Consider the following 15875-nt stretch of genomic DNA (forward strand, 5'->3'; position numbering starts at 1 on the left):
AATGGATGCCAAGGAAAAGTTTAAATACTTCTTGTCAATAGCAAGTCAAAATAATGTTGCAATTATTTTTTTTAAAATTGTTAAACATTTCTTAACTATTGCCAAATTCCCTGAAAACCACACTTTTATTAGGTCTGAAATAATGCTCTGTTTACATGTGACAACTTCTCAGTGTCATCATGGGAGCTGAATTCATAACAGCAGAGGCTTGTCCAATAGTGTAGGTCTGAGAGGATAATTTTGTCATACATGTGTTCAAGGCCTGTAAAGTAGTGTGACAGTTGTTCACTCTAGATCAATTGCAGTCTTATTTGCTTATAACATATTGTGATGAGGTGGATAAACCTCACACAAGACCAGAAGAGGAAAGCAAATACAATTTTCCCTGGAGACAGGGGCTGAAGCCAGTCCTGCTCTACTGCCTAGCTAGCAGTATCAAAACGGGAGGAAGTGCCTTCTGGCTGGGGATGGGGGGGGCGGAAATGAAGGATAGTGCTTCTAAAATGGGCTACAGTGACGCTTTTTGGCCTGAAGCAAAGCAAATCTGGGGGCTCAGCTGAGCATCCAAACCTTGGTAGATGGCTTGGACCAAACTTTTTGTCATCTTCTTGTTCCTTTTTAAAGAAAGGCAAGCTCCAGGAAGGGGCTTTATTTTAGTCCATGTTCATACAGAGAATGTGGATTAAAAGCCACATTTCATTCAAACACTTAGGGTTTCCTAATACATCTTAAGTAAAATCAAGAACATTTGTCAGGTGATTTAGTATAAGATGTTAACTTTAGGGTATTTTCTTCTTGTTATTTAGTAATGAAAAGTGTAACAATCAAGTTATGTATGCAGGAATATCTACCCTAAACATTAACCTACTCACTCTTGTCTTCACCATAACATTCTGCCTTTTGCTGCTCCTGCAATTAGCAGAATTGGGCCTAAGCGAGTCCTAGACAAAAAAAAAAAAATTCTGAAAATGTGTAGCTACTGCTCAAAGCACTGAGTGACTGAATTCTGGGAAACTCTGTATGCTGCAGTATAACATATACATTTTAAACAATAATTTGTACACAAACGCAATATTTGAAAATAAACATGACAATCTGGACAACACAGAGGGGGTGATGATTGTGGGAAGCAACCAGATTATTCATCTGCAATTTGTCCATCTTTGTAATGTTTGCAGTTTGAGGGTTTTGTTAGTCTCTGAGTAAGAAAGTACCTCTGTCCACACCCTGCACACTATTGTAATAATCTTTGTACAAAATATGGCTTTTGAAGTATCATTTGAAAACCTCATAATCTGTCGGTCAATATTGTCCTGATAAAACGTACATGGCAACATTGCATTTGAAGTTTATAAGATACCACTGCATGGTCTTCTTAACACATGTTCTAAACTCAGGTTGGTGAATAGGTCTGTCTCAAACAAAGGAATGGTTTCAGAGTAGCAGCCGTGTTAGTCTGTATTCACAAAAAGAAAAGGAGTACTTGTGGCACCTTAGAGACTAACAAATTTATTAGAGATTAGATGCATCCGATGAAGTGAGCTGTAGCTCACGAAAGCTTATGCTCTAATAAATTTGTTAGTCTCTAAGGTGCCACAAGTACTCCTTTTCTTTTTGTAAACAAAGGAATGTGTGTTCTGCTTAATTTGCATTTAAGCAGTAAACAGAATCATCAAGCAGGAAGAGAAACAAAAGAAGCTCCAATTGGTGGAAAAAGCAGCAGGGAACATCCTTTCCTATAGACATTCTGACTCCTGAATCTCAGCTGGGAATGTTTCCCAAGTGGCCGACTAACAGTATCAAAAGGAGGGATAAAAACCCCAATGCATCCCTCCCTCTTTCTATTGCTGTCCTTCAATTCATGCACCAGAAGGGACAAAGGAAGCTGCCACTGAACTGGAGAAGGGATTCTGACCTAACAAATTTGATGAGTAAGATTGCTGAGAGCATGTGGTGAGAAAAACTTTGCTTTGAATTTAACATAGATTGTTAAATTAGGCACTGGATCGGTTTTAACTTTATTTTTCTTATAATCATTTCTGATTTAAAAGTACTCACTTAAAATCTTGTTCTTGATGATTAATAAACTTCTTTTATTAAAACAAGATTAAACATCTTTTACCTAATCCAGTGTTTAAACCGAAGTGTCTGTGAAACTCCATTTGGGGTAACAAGGTGTGTACATATTATTTCCATGAAAGAAATATGGACTTAATATGAATTTGTATTGTCCAGGAGAGGGCTGGGCAATACAAGACATACTTTTCTGGGGGGACTAGCAGTATGTTGGGGTCACCCTGCAGTATAATCTTGGTTTAAGAGCCAAGGTGTAGCTGGTTGGCTGCAGCACACACACACACACACACACACACACACACACACAGCTGGGAGTGACTTGCACAGCAACTTGAGGCTGTTTGTGAGCAGTCTAGGCCGGAGGCTACAGAAGTAAAGCATTGTAACTCGAACTCCAGGTTAGATGGCTAGGGTGACACAGCTACTCACGAGTCTGAATTGTACCCTGGGTATGTTAGTTAGATACGCTGATCAAATAGAAACAACTACCAAGATAGATATTCATCTGAACCTGGTCCTGGAATTTGAATGTCTCTTTGTTACCTCCAAATTGGATTACAGCAATGTGCTCTGCAGAGCCCTATACTTGAAAACAGAGGTGGTGCCGAATACAACTACGAAGATTTTTTAAGTGCAGTATCGTAGCATAAACACATAGCATCAGTGCACACTGGCTGCAAACAGCCTTCCAGATGGAGCTTAAACTATCGGTTTTGACTTATAACGTCTTGAATGTTCTTAGTGCCCATCCATATTGAGGGCTTGCCTCCCCTCTCTGAGTTGGTATTAGCAGAAACACTAAAATTGGGTTTCAGAGTAGCAGCCGTATTAGTCTGTATCCGCAAAAAGAAAAGGAGTACTTATGGCACCTTAGAGACTAATAAATTTATTTGAGCATAAGCTTTCATGAGCTACAGCGGGACTCTTTGGTGAAGGCGCTGGTAGCAGAGCATTCTCTCCAAAGGCCCCTTGACTTTGCAAGTCACACCATCCCACTGTGCTGAAATAAACCAAATGTATGGTCCCTTCAGGACATGCAGCTACATCCAACCTTTTGATCAGGCAACTGCAGATATGGCTGTGAGCTGGATATCTTTGGAAATTTGATTTGGCTAATAACATTTTTGTTGCCTAGTAGTTGTATGCATTTCTGTGGGATTTTATTTTAATTTATTTTTAATTTTTGCAATTTGCCTGTAAATCATTGCAATGGCACATAGTGCCTCATGAATCTCTCTATGAAGAAGTGCAGTGGCATAAGGACATGGACTAGAGAAACATGAAGACCATACAAAGTTTACAGATCCTCTGAGTAAGATACAGAATGGGGTCCCATCTGTTATGTTGTTGCAACAGTTAAATAAAAGTATTTCACTGAAATCTGTGACCTCTAGCTGCAGTACTAGTAGCAGAAAACAAAAGTTCTTCATTTTAGCATTAAATCCCTGCTACAGTAAAAGAGCTGAATAAATGATATATTTTGCACTGCATTTCAAATGTCACAAAAGCCAGGCTTTGGCAGATTGCGGTGAGTCAAGGAGAACAGGACCATGAGCCAATAACACTGTGTCCCCATAACTGGAGTTTAACTTTTGGATAGAAGCTGGTTTCAGTTTTTTGTCAAAATTTCACTTGGACCAACATTTTCCAGCTAGCTCTACTCTTAGTATAGACAGAAGCAGCTTGCCACTTAAAGCACAACTGCTGTGACTGTCTCAGAGACATCTAGATACCAATGCAGGGTCCTTCTACTTCATATTTAATTACCAACACCTTGGAGCAATCAATAAGCAAATACAGACCTCCAATCCCAGGTCTTATGTATTTACGTCCAGTTGATTTTACTGATGAGAGCAGCTATATTCTACAGTAATTAATGCTGTATTTCTATAAACACGCTGGTAATGGTTAGTTGATTTTTTTTTAAATTCTCCCCTTGATTCATTTTGGTAAAATAATAAATAAATTAAAACAGTAAAATATCTTACACAGTTCCTTTTATTTTGTATAGAATCAATATGAAAAAGGATAAGTTAAGTAAACAGAGCTCCATAAGACACAATATGACAAAAGTAAACTGTTCTGAAGTTGAGTTATTTTATGGAGAAAAGATTTAAGAATCTCAGGAAATCAAAAGATAGGGAACAAATGTTGAAAACCTGGACAATACGCAATCGCTCTGAACAATCTGAAAGGCAACTGGATTCCTTTGTAAAGGTTGAGGGAAGGAACATGAAGGGATATTTCCTGCTCACATTTTTGCAATCATATTTCTGCTCCAATCCCCTCTGCATCCACAACATCAGCCTTCTCCACTATACCATGCCTGACCTATAGAACATTTTCTTCTACTGGATTGTGTATGGAAATCAAAATACAGAAAGTCAGAGTCCTGCAGCTAACATGTAACTCATTTTTCGGCTCTTAATCCATTCTTCCTTCCTAAAGACTTCAATTCCCTGTCCTTTCACTCCAGGGGTGAAAGTAACTTAAAGGAAATACCGGTATGCTGGAGTCCTGAGAAGGGGGTGTGACCTCAACCGGAAGAGGCAGGGCCTTTAATACCCAGGCAGAGAGCACCTGGATCTTTAAATCACCCCTGGAGCCACCAGCTGCAGAGGCGCCTGGGAGCCCCAAGGCTCAGGGGAGATTTAAAGGGCCTGGGGCTCTGGCTGCTGCTACCGCAGAGGAACTCCGGGCCCTATATATTGCCGACTGAGTCCCAGGGGCTCCTGGCTGCCGCCATTACCGTGGAGTTCGGGCAGAGATTTAAAAAGCCTGGGGCTCCGCTGCAGTAGCAATGGCTGGGAGCCCCTGATCCTGTAAATCACCCCCGGAGCCCTGCCGCTGCAATCCCGGGGCTCCGGCAGCCGGGCTCGGGAGGCAATTTAAAGGGCCCAGGGCTCCGGCCACTGCAGGGAGCCCCGGACCCTTTAAATCGCCAGCCTAGGAAACCAGCCCAGTCCGGCATGCCGCACTGGCTCTTGCCAGTACAGCGGACAGGACCGGACCAGCTTACTTTCAACCTCAAACCCTTCATCTTCTTCCTTCTCCTCCCACTTAATATCTACTGATCACCTTACTTCTCCAACCTTTCAATTTCCTTGTGAATGAAATGGTCCGTAGCTTTTCTGCTTTTAAGAAAATTATCATCATCTTCATCCTTTTGATTTCAAGGTTTACATCCTGGCTGCATACTGTGCAAAGGTGTACATTTCTGCCAAGCTAGCAAGTCTGGTAGTTAATTTAACTGCAGCGTAAAAGCATTTTGTATGTTATCTTTTCTTTAATATGAATATGAATTAAGTTACCAATATCATATCAGAACATTCGCTGTTTACTTTGCCCTTATGTGTGTTAATAGATAGAAGAATAAAGTATCCCATTTTTAAATAACATATCCATTCTTATATTAAGTATTACATGTGAACAAATAATAGTTATTCTATTATTTTATTATTGGGCACTTCACCTCTCATTTTAACTTAACCCCCATCTGTGCAAGTTCCATTTTCAAATCAACATGAAAGTTTAGAGTCTGATGCACTCGAAATTGCAGATAAACTAAAATCTAGAATCAAGTATACATTTGCAATGAAGTATCACCCTCCCACCCCTGTATTATTGCAATCTAAAAATATAAACATTGTGTGTGTGGGCAGGGAGAGGTGGGGTGTGAGAGGGTGGAGGGGAACACACATATTACTTACTTGCTTTGTTTTTCCATGCTGGCTACCCTGAGACTTTCCCAACGAGAATTAAGCAGATTCATTTGTTCTTGGATTTCATTTTCTTCATCATCTGAAAGCTTACCAACTGTTATAAGTTGACTCCCCACTTGCAAAACATTACCAACACGTCCCTGGTGAGCTGTTAATTCCATCATAAAGCCCTGAAAAAAAAAAAGAAAAGTAAATCTTAACTAAGATTACAAGGAGGAGCTATACTTTGTAGAAATATCTTCAATTCCACATATTTTTTTTAAAAGTATTAAGTTGGTTTAAACACTATTTTAACTTTGGGACTCAATGTAAAAATAAATACATTCATCTTTTGTGTAAGAAGCAAGGTCTCCAGTGCTAAATTTAAAGCCTCTAAAACCAAATGGAAAAGGAAAGAACAGGGACTGACAATAGCACCAGTGAAAATTTTATTATTTTGATCTTAATGTACCATTCAAATAGATGAAAAATAATTAATAAATGAAGTGTTTGCACTGGTTTCTCAGTCTCTGTGGTTCTCATATACCTCGTGGGTGTGAAACTGCTCTTTGACTTCTTCTACATCACTGGATATATCTCCTTGTGCTTGTAATGCATCTTCAGTAGAGAGAAGCCATGTGAGTACTTCTTCTAAAGCCTTTTGGTAGCTGTCCAGGTCCACTTCTACCTCCATCAGTGAGCTGCCAAATGACCTGTCTTCAGGATTGTCCAAATACTGATCAAAAATAAAAAAATAATTTTGGCATTGAGCAGATGCTAATTGCACAAACAGCTACATTAAATGAATAATAGAATGCCATCCTCTTAATTCTATAGAGCAATCCTCTTTTTTATAGAAGAACTTTGATAAATGGAGGATCTGGTCCAATGTAAAGGCAACTATTTGAATTCAGTAAAGTAATGACTATGAAAAAAAATAGGCTAAATTCAGAAACAAAGAAAATTAATGTTTTGTCCTAGAGCTCATGTTTTTCTACACTTAGAATAGTTATTATGCATGATATCAAAAGTTAAAGTTACACAAATGGTGTATCCTTCAGTAAGTATTTAGAATAGTTTTCTTCATTTTGACTTCTACCACCTGTCATTCAGGCACTTTTCTTTTTAGAATGACAGAAATATATTTAATTTCTAAAGCATCTTGCATAACTACACCGTCCTAAATGTTTTACATAGCAGTGAACTACATGTTGGTACTGTATCACCAGCATGCAGACAAACTGAGGCAAATGCAATATTAAACACTTTAAAATATTTTTAAATATATGCAATGGTGGATTACACTAATCTGCAGAGTATCATTTATCCAAGATCACATTATAAAGTTCACGCAAGGTTGCAAATCACCAGAAAAAAAAATCCAGGAGAAAGTATCCACAGTTATTATTATCCACTCTCCCCCACCCCGAGGGCCACCAACACATCTGCTCCCAGTCAAGTGCCATTTACAAGCAAATACTTCATGCCACCGTGCTGCAGGTTAGAGAGAGAGCAAACAGTAACAAGCAACATTAAGTAGCCATTGTCCCTTTCACCCACTCCATCGGAGAAACTGTTATGAGACCGAGATAAGAAATAAGGGGCTTGCTGAAGATGGTTTCACCCTGCTAATTAGTGAACAAGTTGTAGAGAAGGAAAAAGTAAATCTGATTGCAAGTTAGGAGAATGATTTGTTTTCATCTTGCTTTTACCATGAAGGATCCCAAGGATGTTTTAAAAACGGATGGAGTACTATATAGTAATCACTTCTACTGACATGCAGACAGCTATGGCAGCAATAAGAGATAGGAACTGTTTAAACTGTCCACAGTGGTTTAGGATTGAAAGTGAGGGCTTTCTTATCCAATTGAAATTAAAGGGGGAATATAAAGTAGGCAGAATGTAATTATTCAGACTGAAATTTGGCAGCTCCACCCTCATAAAAAGGATCTTCACAGAAAACAAGTGGTTAATGTAACTTTGGCATTACATCCCAGCCAGAAAAGACAGCACCAGTAATAAGCTGCCAATATTTTATGAAGAGGACCCACAAATATTTTCCTCATTAATGTGTGAAAACCCTATGTTTCAGAGGCATATGCACAGCAAGAAAGCAGAGGCAAACAATTGATTTGTTATGAGACAGTATTTTGTTGAAGCTGGGAAAGAAACTAAAGAGGAAAAAGGTAACAAGTAAGTATCCAAACAATTCCAGCTACCAACTATCCCTGATAGTGCTTAGCTTATACATATCAAGATATCACATCCCAAGCTGAAATGGTGCAGGAAGGTAAGAATACTAATCTTGGTTTGCAGTAATAAATTATCTCTTTTCATAGCGATTCATCATCATCATTATATCAGCAGTTACTCTCCTCCTCTTTCTGTGAAACTGTGGTATATTCCCATCTCACCTGTGAAGCATTAGAGAAATATATCAAATGCTAGCAAAATGGAGGCGAGAGACTAAGTTTATCATATTTGTACCACCAGAGATCTGCAGTCAAAGGGTTAGTTACAACATACTGGACAAGTTTCCTATCTGACAACTCTTCCCTCAATAGATCCAAAATGAATTATTTTACTGATATCCGTTAAAAGGGCAGAATTTAAAAACACATTGTCAACTCCTACTCCATTGAAAGCATATTTTTGAAAGCAAAGTGCTCCTAGTCATTTTGATCAAACTTCCTCATTCTCTCAGTTTCTCATGAAACAGTAAATGTTGACTTTGATTTCAGAGTCAATAGGTGATCTGCATATAGTACAGTCAAAGCAAAATGACAGCTCCATCCACACACACAACCCAAAAGATAACTGGCCACACTTGAACCACACTCAAAACTCAACATAAAGAGGAGAAAGAAGTTGAGCAGGTAATTGGCATGTGGGGGACCACAGCAGTCACCCTGACCCCAGGGAGCTGGAAAGTGTTGTGTAGGGCAGACTGTATTGGAATTGTGAGCTATCACTGTAAGAATTGGGACGGGTGGGAAGAGGAAAGCAATTCTGGTCCTGCTTGCAGGCTAGGAGAAGCTTTGCAGAGAACCGTGCAAGCATCAGTCATTTAACACAGAGACGGCCTACAGTAAGGCAAGGCAAAGTGTGCCTCTTTTAGGGAGTAGCCTCTTTGTGTCTCTGTTTTTGGGTTCTTGCACACAATCATTCTGAATTCTTAGAAACAAAGTAGTGTTACATTGGAAACGTCCAGCAAGAACATTCAATATTTTTATTTAACTTCTGTGTGTATGCTGTGTAACATAACACAAACCAGCTAGTCGTTCAATCAGGGCCACAAAGGGGACAAGACAGTCTCACTTCCTGCACTGGTAGACCACGAAAGGAGGAAGATTTCTCATGCACAGTGGAAAAAACCTAGATGCCCTCTTCCCTGCTGGCCCAAGCAGATGTCCTACCCTAGCAAGTAAGGTGGACATGTGTCATTTTTGTGCACATAATTTTCCTTCAGAATTTAGCCAGAAACAGATTGGGAAGGGCTGAAATGCTGCATATATGTCTATTTTACCCCTGACTAGCTGGTCCCAAAAGTAGCAGGAAGTTCTAAAGATCTCATAGAAAAGTCTGCTTTCATGAGACTTCCAACCCATTTTTTCCAGACTCAGGAAGAGTTTAACATTTTGAAAAGCATCCCAATTTTTCAGTTTTTCTCCAAAGGGAACCCAGATTATAAACCTTTTGAGTTTCACTCATCCCTATTAGATATGTTTAAAAAAAAATTCCCAAAAGTAATGCTGTAAAAAGAACTCTCATTTAAGGACTTGGAATATGAAGAGAGGAAGAAAAAAAAAAAAGAGGAGAGAAAAAAAAAGAAGGCCTTTACATTCTGTCAAGATTAGAAGACCCCAAGGACTATGAATGTTTAAATTAAAGTTTTAGGAGAAAGAATGTAAGACCTGTGACCTTCAGACACTTAGAAAATCAGGCAGGCTTGGTAGCGGTTTCAATTGATTCGCAGAGCTTAAAGATGGAAAGGATAGTCGCACCTGCTTTGAGCTTCTGCTATCCACTATTGTAGGATACATGATCCCAAAGTAAAAAAAGAACAGACTCATGTCAGTAAGCACTGCACAGTATTTTACAGAGTTCATAAGCAGAATTTCTTACTTTCAAAAATAATTTTATCCCTAAACACTTAGGGCCCAATTCCACCCCCCTCACTCACATTGCATCGGTTCTTCCTCTCTACAAGCAGTCTCTTTGGAGACTGTGCTACTCATCATAAGGGTGACAGAACTGGACTCCGCTAAAATTCAGAGAAATCTACTTGTAGTGACCTTATCTTTATAATGAAATAAAATAGAAGCCTCCTTATTTTTGCCCCAATACATTGCAATGAAAAATTGCAATTCCATCCAATAAAGTTAGATGTAGAACAAAAAAAGAAAATGGACTTCACTATACTCTACAATGGCAGAATTAAATATTTTAATGCATTTTAATGCATAGGCCCAAATCCCAGAAAGGAATCTATAGTTGGAAGGACTCCCATCGAAACCAGTGTGAGACTGAAATCATGAGGGTCGGCTTGTTCAAATCCCTTTGCAGGATTAAATATGAACATACACATTATACAAACACACATATATACACACCTACACTCAAATTAGGTTGTAGCATGGCATATTGTTCAAGTTGCCTCACTCTTTTCAGTATAAAACCCTATTTTCCATGGCTTATAACTTTGCCCAGCTTTAACTGGGTTGACATTTTTTATGCCTGATGTCTTCCCCAAGCTCAGTGTTTCTGAAAAGTTTCAGACACAGTGGATTTGTAGTTTATAAGAACAAGGCTAGTGAAAAGCAGGTTGTTTTGCCTGAGTTAAAATTTTTTGTCAGCTTTTCTTTGAAAAGCCCTAGTACCCTCATGCTACGTAGCAAGGACTTTAAATATGGCAGGAGGTGCCTTTGGTTGCTCTGTGAAAACATGACCAAATTTGGCCAAGTTATAAATGTTGGGCCGGGGGAGGGGAGGCTCACAGTTCACATATGTTGAGCAGAGATTTTTATTTAATTACTTTATTTATATTTTAGCATCTTAAACCCCCAGAATATTCCATCCACATTGAAAATGCTCCAGCCTGGGGCTAAACAGGACTTTCCCTGCCATTGTAGCCTTTGGGCTTCTTCAGACTATGCCAGGTCACAGCACCTGCCTGGAGAGCAAAGAAGCCTGCATGAATGGAGAAGGGACAAGAGCTGTACCTATTAAGAAGAAGATTGCAACAAGGAGCCTGGGCAGAAGAGACTGGGCCTGGAAGCTCATAGTGGGAGAGGGAAATTAGGATTGGCAGTGTAGTAGTTTCAAACAGGCTGGAAAAGGACATCGGGATTGGGGGCAAAAGAGGGAAATTGAAAGGTTGGCGATTTTGAGTGCTGGACTTTGCAACCTGAATAATGTTCTTTTGATGTAGTATGTGTGTGGTTTTATATATTCCACACACACAAATATTTTATATAGAAATAGTCTCAGCATTGAGGTTTGGTTTTATAAGAAACAGTTGTCTGGCCTTCTGTTTATCATCAAGTCTACCCAACCATGAATTTCTTTAGTTAGGTATCAGAGTAGCAGCCGTGTTAGTCTGTATTCGCAAAAAGAAAAGGAGTACTTGTGGCACCTTAGAGACTAACAAATTTATTTGAGCATAAGCTTTCGTGAGCTACAGCTCACGATGCATCCGATGAAGTGAGTTGTAGCTCACGAAAGCTTATGCTCAAATAAATTTATTAGTCTCTAAGGTGCCACAAGTACTCTTTTTCTTTTTAGTTAGGTACTGGTTTTATTCACTCTCTAGAAATATTGTTTTGCTTATATTTGTGTATCAGTGTTGACATTTTTAGTCCACTAAATCGTTTTTGCTGAATGTAAAACCATTGATATTCAAAATATTCCTGAAGACAGGAATTTTTATATTTTCTTCTGTAAATAAAATAATTTTCCACTCAGTAATTTAAAGCCAGGGCTCCAAAAGGTAATCACTAACATGACCTTGAGCATACAAGAATTAAACCAGCTTTTCTGATTGAACAGAATCCTTTTAATCATAAAACCATTGTAAAATTTATGATTTTGGTATGGTTAAAAATGTCTAATCTAACCAATGTTATATGTAGTGTTGTTCTAGTCATGTCAGTCCAGGATATTAGACACACAAGGTGAGTAAAGTAATATGTTTTTTTCTGCATCAACTTCTGATGGTGAAAGCGACAAGCTTTCCAACTACACAGAGCTATTCTTCAGGTCTGGGAAAGATACTCAGAGTGTCACATCTGTGTACAAGATGGAACAGATAGTTTAGCATAAGCAGTTTGCACATATTCTAAGATTTCAGAGTAATAGCTGTGTTAGTCTGTAACTGCAAAAAGAACAGGAGTACTTGTGACACCTTAGCGACTAACAAATATGTGTTGAGCATAAGATTTCATGGGCTATATTCCATTCTATGCATCCAATGAAGTGGGCTGTAGCCCACGAAGCTTAAGCTCAAATAAATTTGTTAGTCTCTAAGGCCTGGTCTACACTAGGAGCTTATGTCGAATTTAGCAGCATTAAATCAAATTAACCCTACATCCGTCCACACAACAAAGCCATTTTTGTAGACATAAAGGACTCTTAAAATCAATTTCTGTACTCCTCCACGATGAAGGGACTAGTGCTGAAATCGACATCGCCTTTTCGAATTAGGGTTAGTGTGGACACAATTAGACCGTATTGGCCTCCAGGAGCTATGCCACAGTGCGCCATTGTGACCGCTCTGGACAGCACTCTGAACTCAGATGCACTGGCCAAGTGTACAGGAAAAGCCATGGGAACTTTTGAATCTCATTTCCTGTTTGACCAGGCGAGCTCATCAGCACAGATGACCATCAGAGCTCAACAGCACAGGTAACCAGGCAGTCCCAGAATCGAAAAAAAGTTCCAGCATGGACCGAACGGGAGGTACTGGATCTGATTGGTAAATGGGGAGACAAATTCATGCTATCAGAACTACGTTCCAAAAGATGAAATGCCAAAACATTTCAAAAAAATCTCTGAGGCCATGATGGACAGAGGCTACAGCAGGGATGCAACATAGTGACGCGTGAAACTTAAGGAGCTCAGACAAGCGTACCAGAAAACCAAAGAATCAAATGGAGGCTCTGGGACAGAGCCCCAGACATGCCACTTCAACGCTGAGCTGTATGCAATTCTGGGGGGAGCACCACCACTACCCCAATCCCTGTCCGTGGACTATGACGATGGGGTACTCTCTGCCATGCCTGAGGATTTTGCGGATAGGGAAGATGAGGAGGACAACGACGAGCTTGAGGAGAGCACATAGCACAACATTCTCCCCGACAGCCAGGATCTTTTTATCACCCTGACTGAAATACCCTCTCAACCCAACCAAGCCGGAGAAGGGACCTCTGGTGAGTGTACCTTTTTAAATATAATACATGTTTTAAAAGCAAGCGTTTTTTAATGATTAATTTGTCTCGAGGACTTGGAATGCATTCGTGGCCAGTACAGCTATTGGAAAAGTCTGTTAATGTGTTTGGGGATGGAGCGGAAATCCTCCAGGGATATCTCCATGAAGCTCTCCTGAAGGTACTCTAAAAGCCTTTGCGGAAGGTTTCTGGGGAGACCAGCCTTATTCTGTCCTCCATGGTAGGACACTTTACCACGCCATGCTAGTAGCAAGTAATCTGATATCGTTGCATGACAAAGCCTGGCAGCGTATGGTCCTGGTGTTTGCTGGCATTCAAGCAACATCGGTTCTTTATCTCTCTGTGTTATCCTCAGGAGAGTGATATTGTTCATGATAACCTGGATGAAATAGGGGAATTTAATTAAAGGGACATTCAGAGGTGCCCGTTCCTACTGGGCTGTTTGCCTACGGCTGAAAAGAAATCTTCCCTGTAGTTAGCCAAGTGGTGGAGGCGGGGGGCATTGGCACTGAGCTGTTCACTTTTGGCTAGCAGGGCTCTTCCCTGATACCAGCCACGCGGTGGGGGGAGGGGTAAAGGGATCATCCCAGAGAATTGGATTGGGGGGAGGCATTAGTTTGGTTTCTGCTGCTGCACGTTAACAGGAAAACCGCAGCACTAAATGGCCAACTCAACGGGCTTTGCTTGGTATGGGAAAGGAGGGCGCTGCTGTTATGAAGGTTGCAGAAGCTGAAAGACTACGGCTTGCCATGGCTGCCTGCAAGCCAAATTCTGTTGCCCGGCACTGCGTGTGTGATCTCTAACACCAAAGCCGCAGGCACTCAATAGAAGATGCAAAATGCGACCTTGTACCGAAATCACATGTGCTTTGTAATGTGAATAGTGTTGCTCACCGTGAAAGAGGATAGCCGTTGTTCTGTAAAATGTACTTTTTTAAAATACTTCACTCCCTTTTTTCCTCCTGCAGCTGCAAATGTTTCAAGCCTCCCTCCTCTGTCCCAAAGGCTATCTCAGATAAGGCCGCAAAAAAAACGTACACATGATAAAATGTTCTTTGAGCTCATGCAGTCGTCTGGCACCGACAGAGCTCAGCAGAATGTGTGGAGGGACACAGTAGCACAGTACAGGAAAGCGGCCAATAAATGTGAGGACAGGAGGGAGGATCTAGATGAGAGGTGGCGGCAGGAAGATTAGAGGAGGCAAGATGCAATGCTGGGGCTACTGCGGGATCAAACGGACATGCTCCGGTGTGTGGTGGAGGTCAGGAACAGCAGCAGGATCACAGACTGCCGCTGCAGCCCCCGCTTAACCGCCCTCCCTCCTCCTCATTTCCATAGCCTCCTCACCCAGACGCCCAAGAACACGAGGGGGGGAAGGCTCCTGGCACCCAACCACTCTACCCCAGTGGACAGGCCAAGCAACAGAAGGCTGGCATTCAACAAGTTTTGAAGTGGCCTTTTCCTTCCCTCCTACTCTCCTCCCTCACCTCACCCGGGCTACCTTGTGAGTTATCTCCCTATTTTTAAAATCAATTAATAAAGAATTCATGGTTTTTAAACGATAGTGACTTTATTTCCTTTGCAAGTAAGCTGTGATCGAAGCAGGGAGGGTGGGTGGCTTACAGGGAATTAGAGTCAACCAAGGGGGTGGTTTTTCATCATGGAGAAACAAACGGAAATGTCACACAGTACCCTGGCCAGTCATGAAACTGGTTTTCAAAGCTTCTCTGATGCGCAGCGCTTCCTGCTGTGCTCTTCTAACTGCCCTGGTGTCTGGCTGTGTGTATTCAGCAGCCAGGTGATTTGCCTCAACCGCCAACCCCGCCATAAACGTCTCCCCCTTACTCTCACAGAGATTGTGGAGCACACAGCAAGAAGCAATATCAATGGGAATACTGGTTTCACTAAGGTCTGAGCGAGTCAGTAAACTGTGCCAGCGACCCTTTAAACATCTAAATGCATACTCTACCACCATTCTGCCCTTGCTCAGCCTATAGTTGAACAGCTCATAGCGAGCAGATCGAGGGACGTGATCGTTCCCCTCTATTCGACACTGGTGAGGCCTCATCTGGAGTACTGTGTCCAGTTTTGGGCCCCACACTACAAGAAGGATGTGGATAAATTGGAAAGAGTACAGCGAAGGGCAACAAAAATGATTAGGGGTCTAGAGCACATGACTTACGAGGAGAGGCTGAGGGAGCTGGGATTGTTTAGTCTGCAGAAGAGAAGAATGAGGGGGGATTTGATAGCTGCTTTCAACTACCTGAAAGGGGGTTTCAAAGAGGATGGCTCTAGACTGTTCTCAATGGTAGCAGATGACAGAACGAGGAGTAATGGTCTCAAGTTGCAATGGGGGAGGTTTAGATTGGATATTAGGAAAAACTTTTCACTAAGAGGGTGGTGAAACACTGGAATGCGTTACCTAGGGAGGTGGTAGAATCTCCTTCCTTAGAGGTTTTTAAGGTCAGGCTTGACAAAGCCCTGGCTAGGATGATTTAACTGGGACTTGGTCCTGCTTTGAGCAGGGGGTTGGACTAGATGACCTTCTGGGGTCCCTTCCAACCCTGATATTCTATGATTCTATGATTCTATGAGCTCCCTATTACTGTCCAGGGTGCCTGTGTACAGTTTCATGAGCCAGGGCATTAAGGGGT

General features: G+C 41.0%; 1 protein-coding gene across 9 annotated transcripts in view; it reads right to left on the minus strand.

The window, feature by feature from the left end:
* Positions 1–15875, minus strand: part of DMD (dystrophin) — a 1935994-nt gene that overhangs the window by 1344065 nt on the left and 576054 nt on the right. For all 9 annotated transcript variants that reach the window (XM_043505382.1, XM_043505371.1, XM_043505378.1 and 6 more), the window contains 2 exons: positions 6325–6513; positions 5787–5968 (listed from right to left, as the gene is read on the minus strand). In XM_043505382.1, coding sequence (XP_043361317.1) covers positions 5787–5968; positions 6325–6513 — 371 coding nt within the window. The remainder of the gene's footprint in view (positions 1–5786; positions 5969–6324; positions 6514–15875) is intronic.

This window comes from Dermochelys coriacea, chromosome 1, assembly GCF_009764565.3.
Source record: "Dermochelys coriacea isolate rDerCor1 chromosome 1, rDerCor1.pri.v4, whole genome shotgun sequence".
NCBI lineage: Eukaryota > Metazoa > Chordata > Testudines > Dermochelyidae > Dermochelys > Dermochelys coriacea.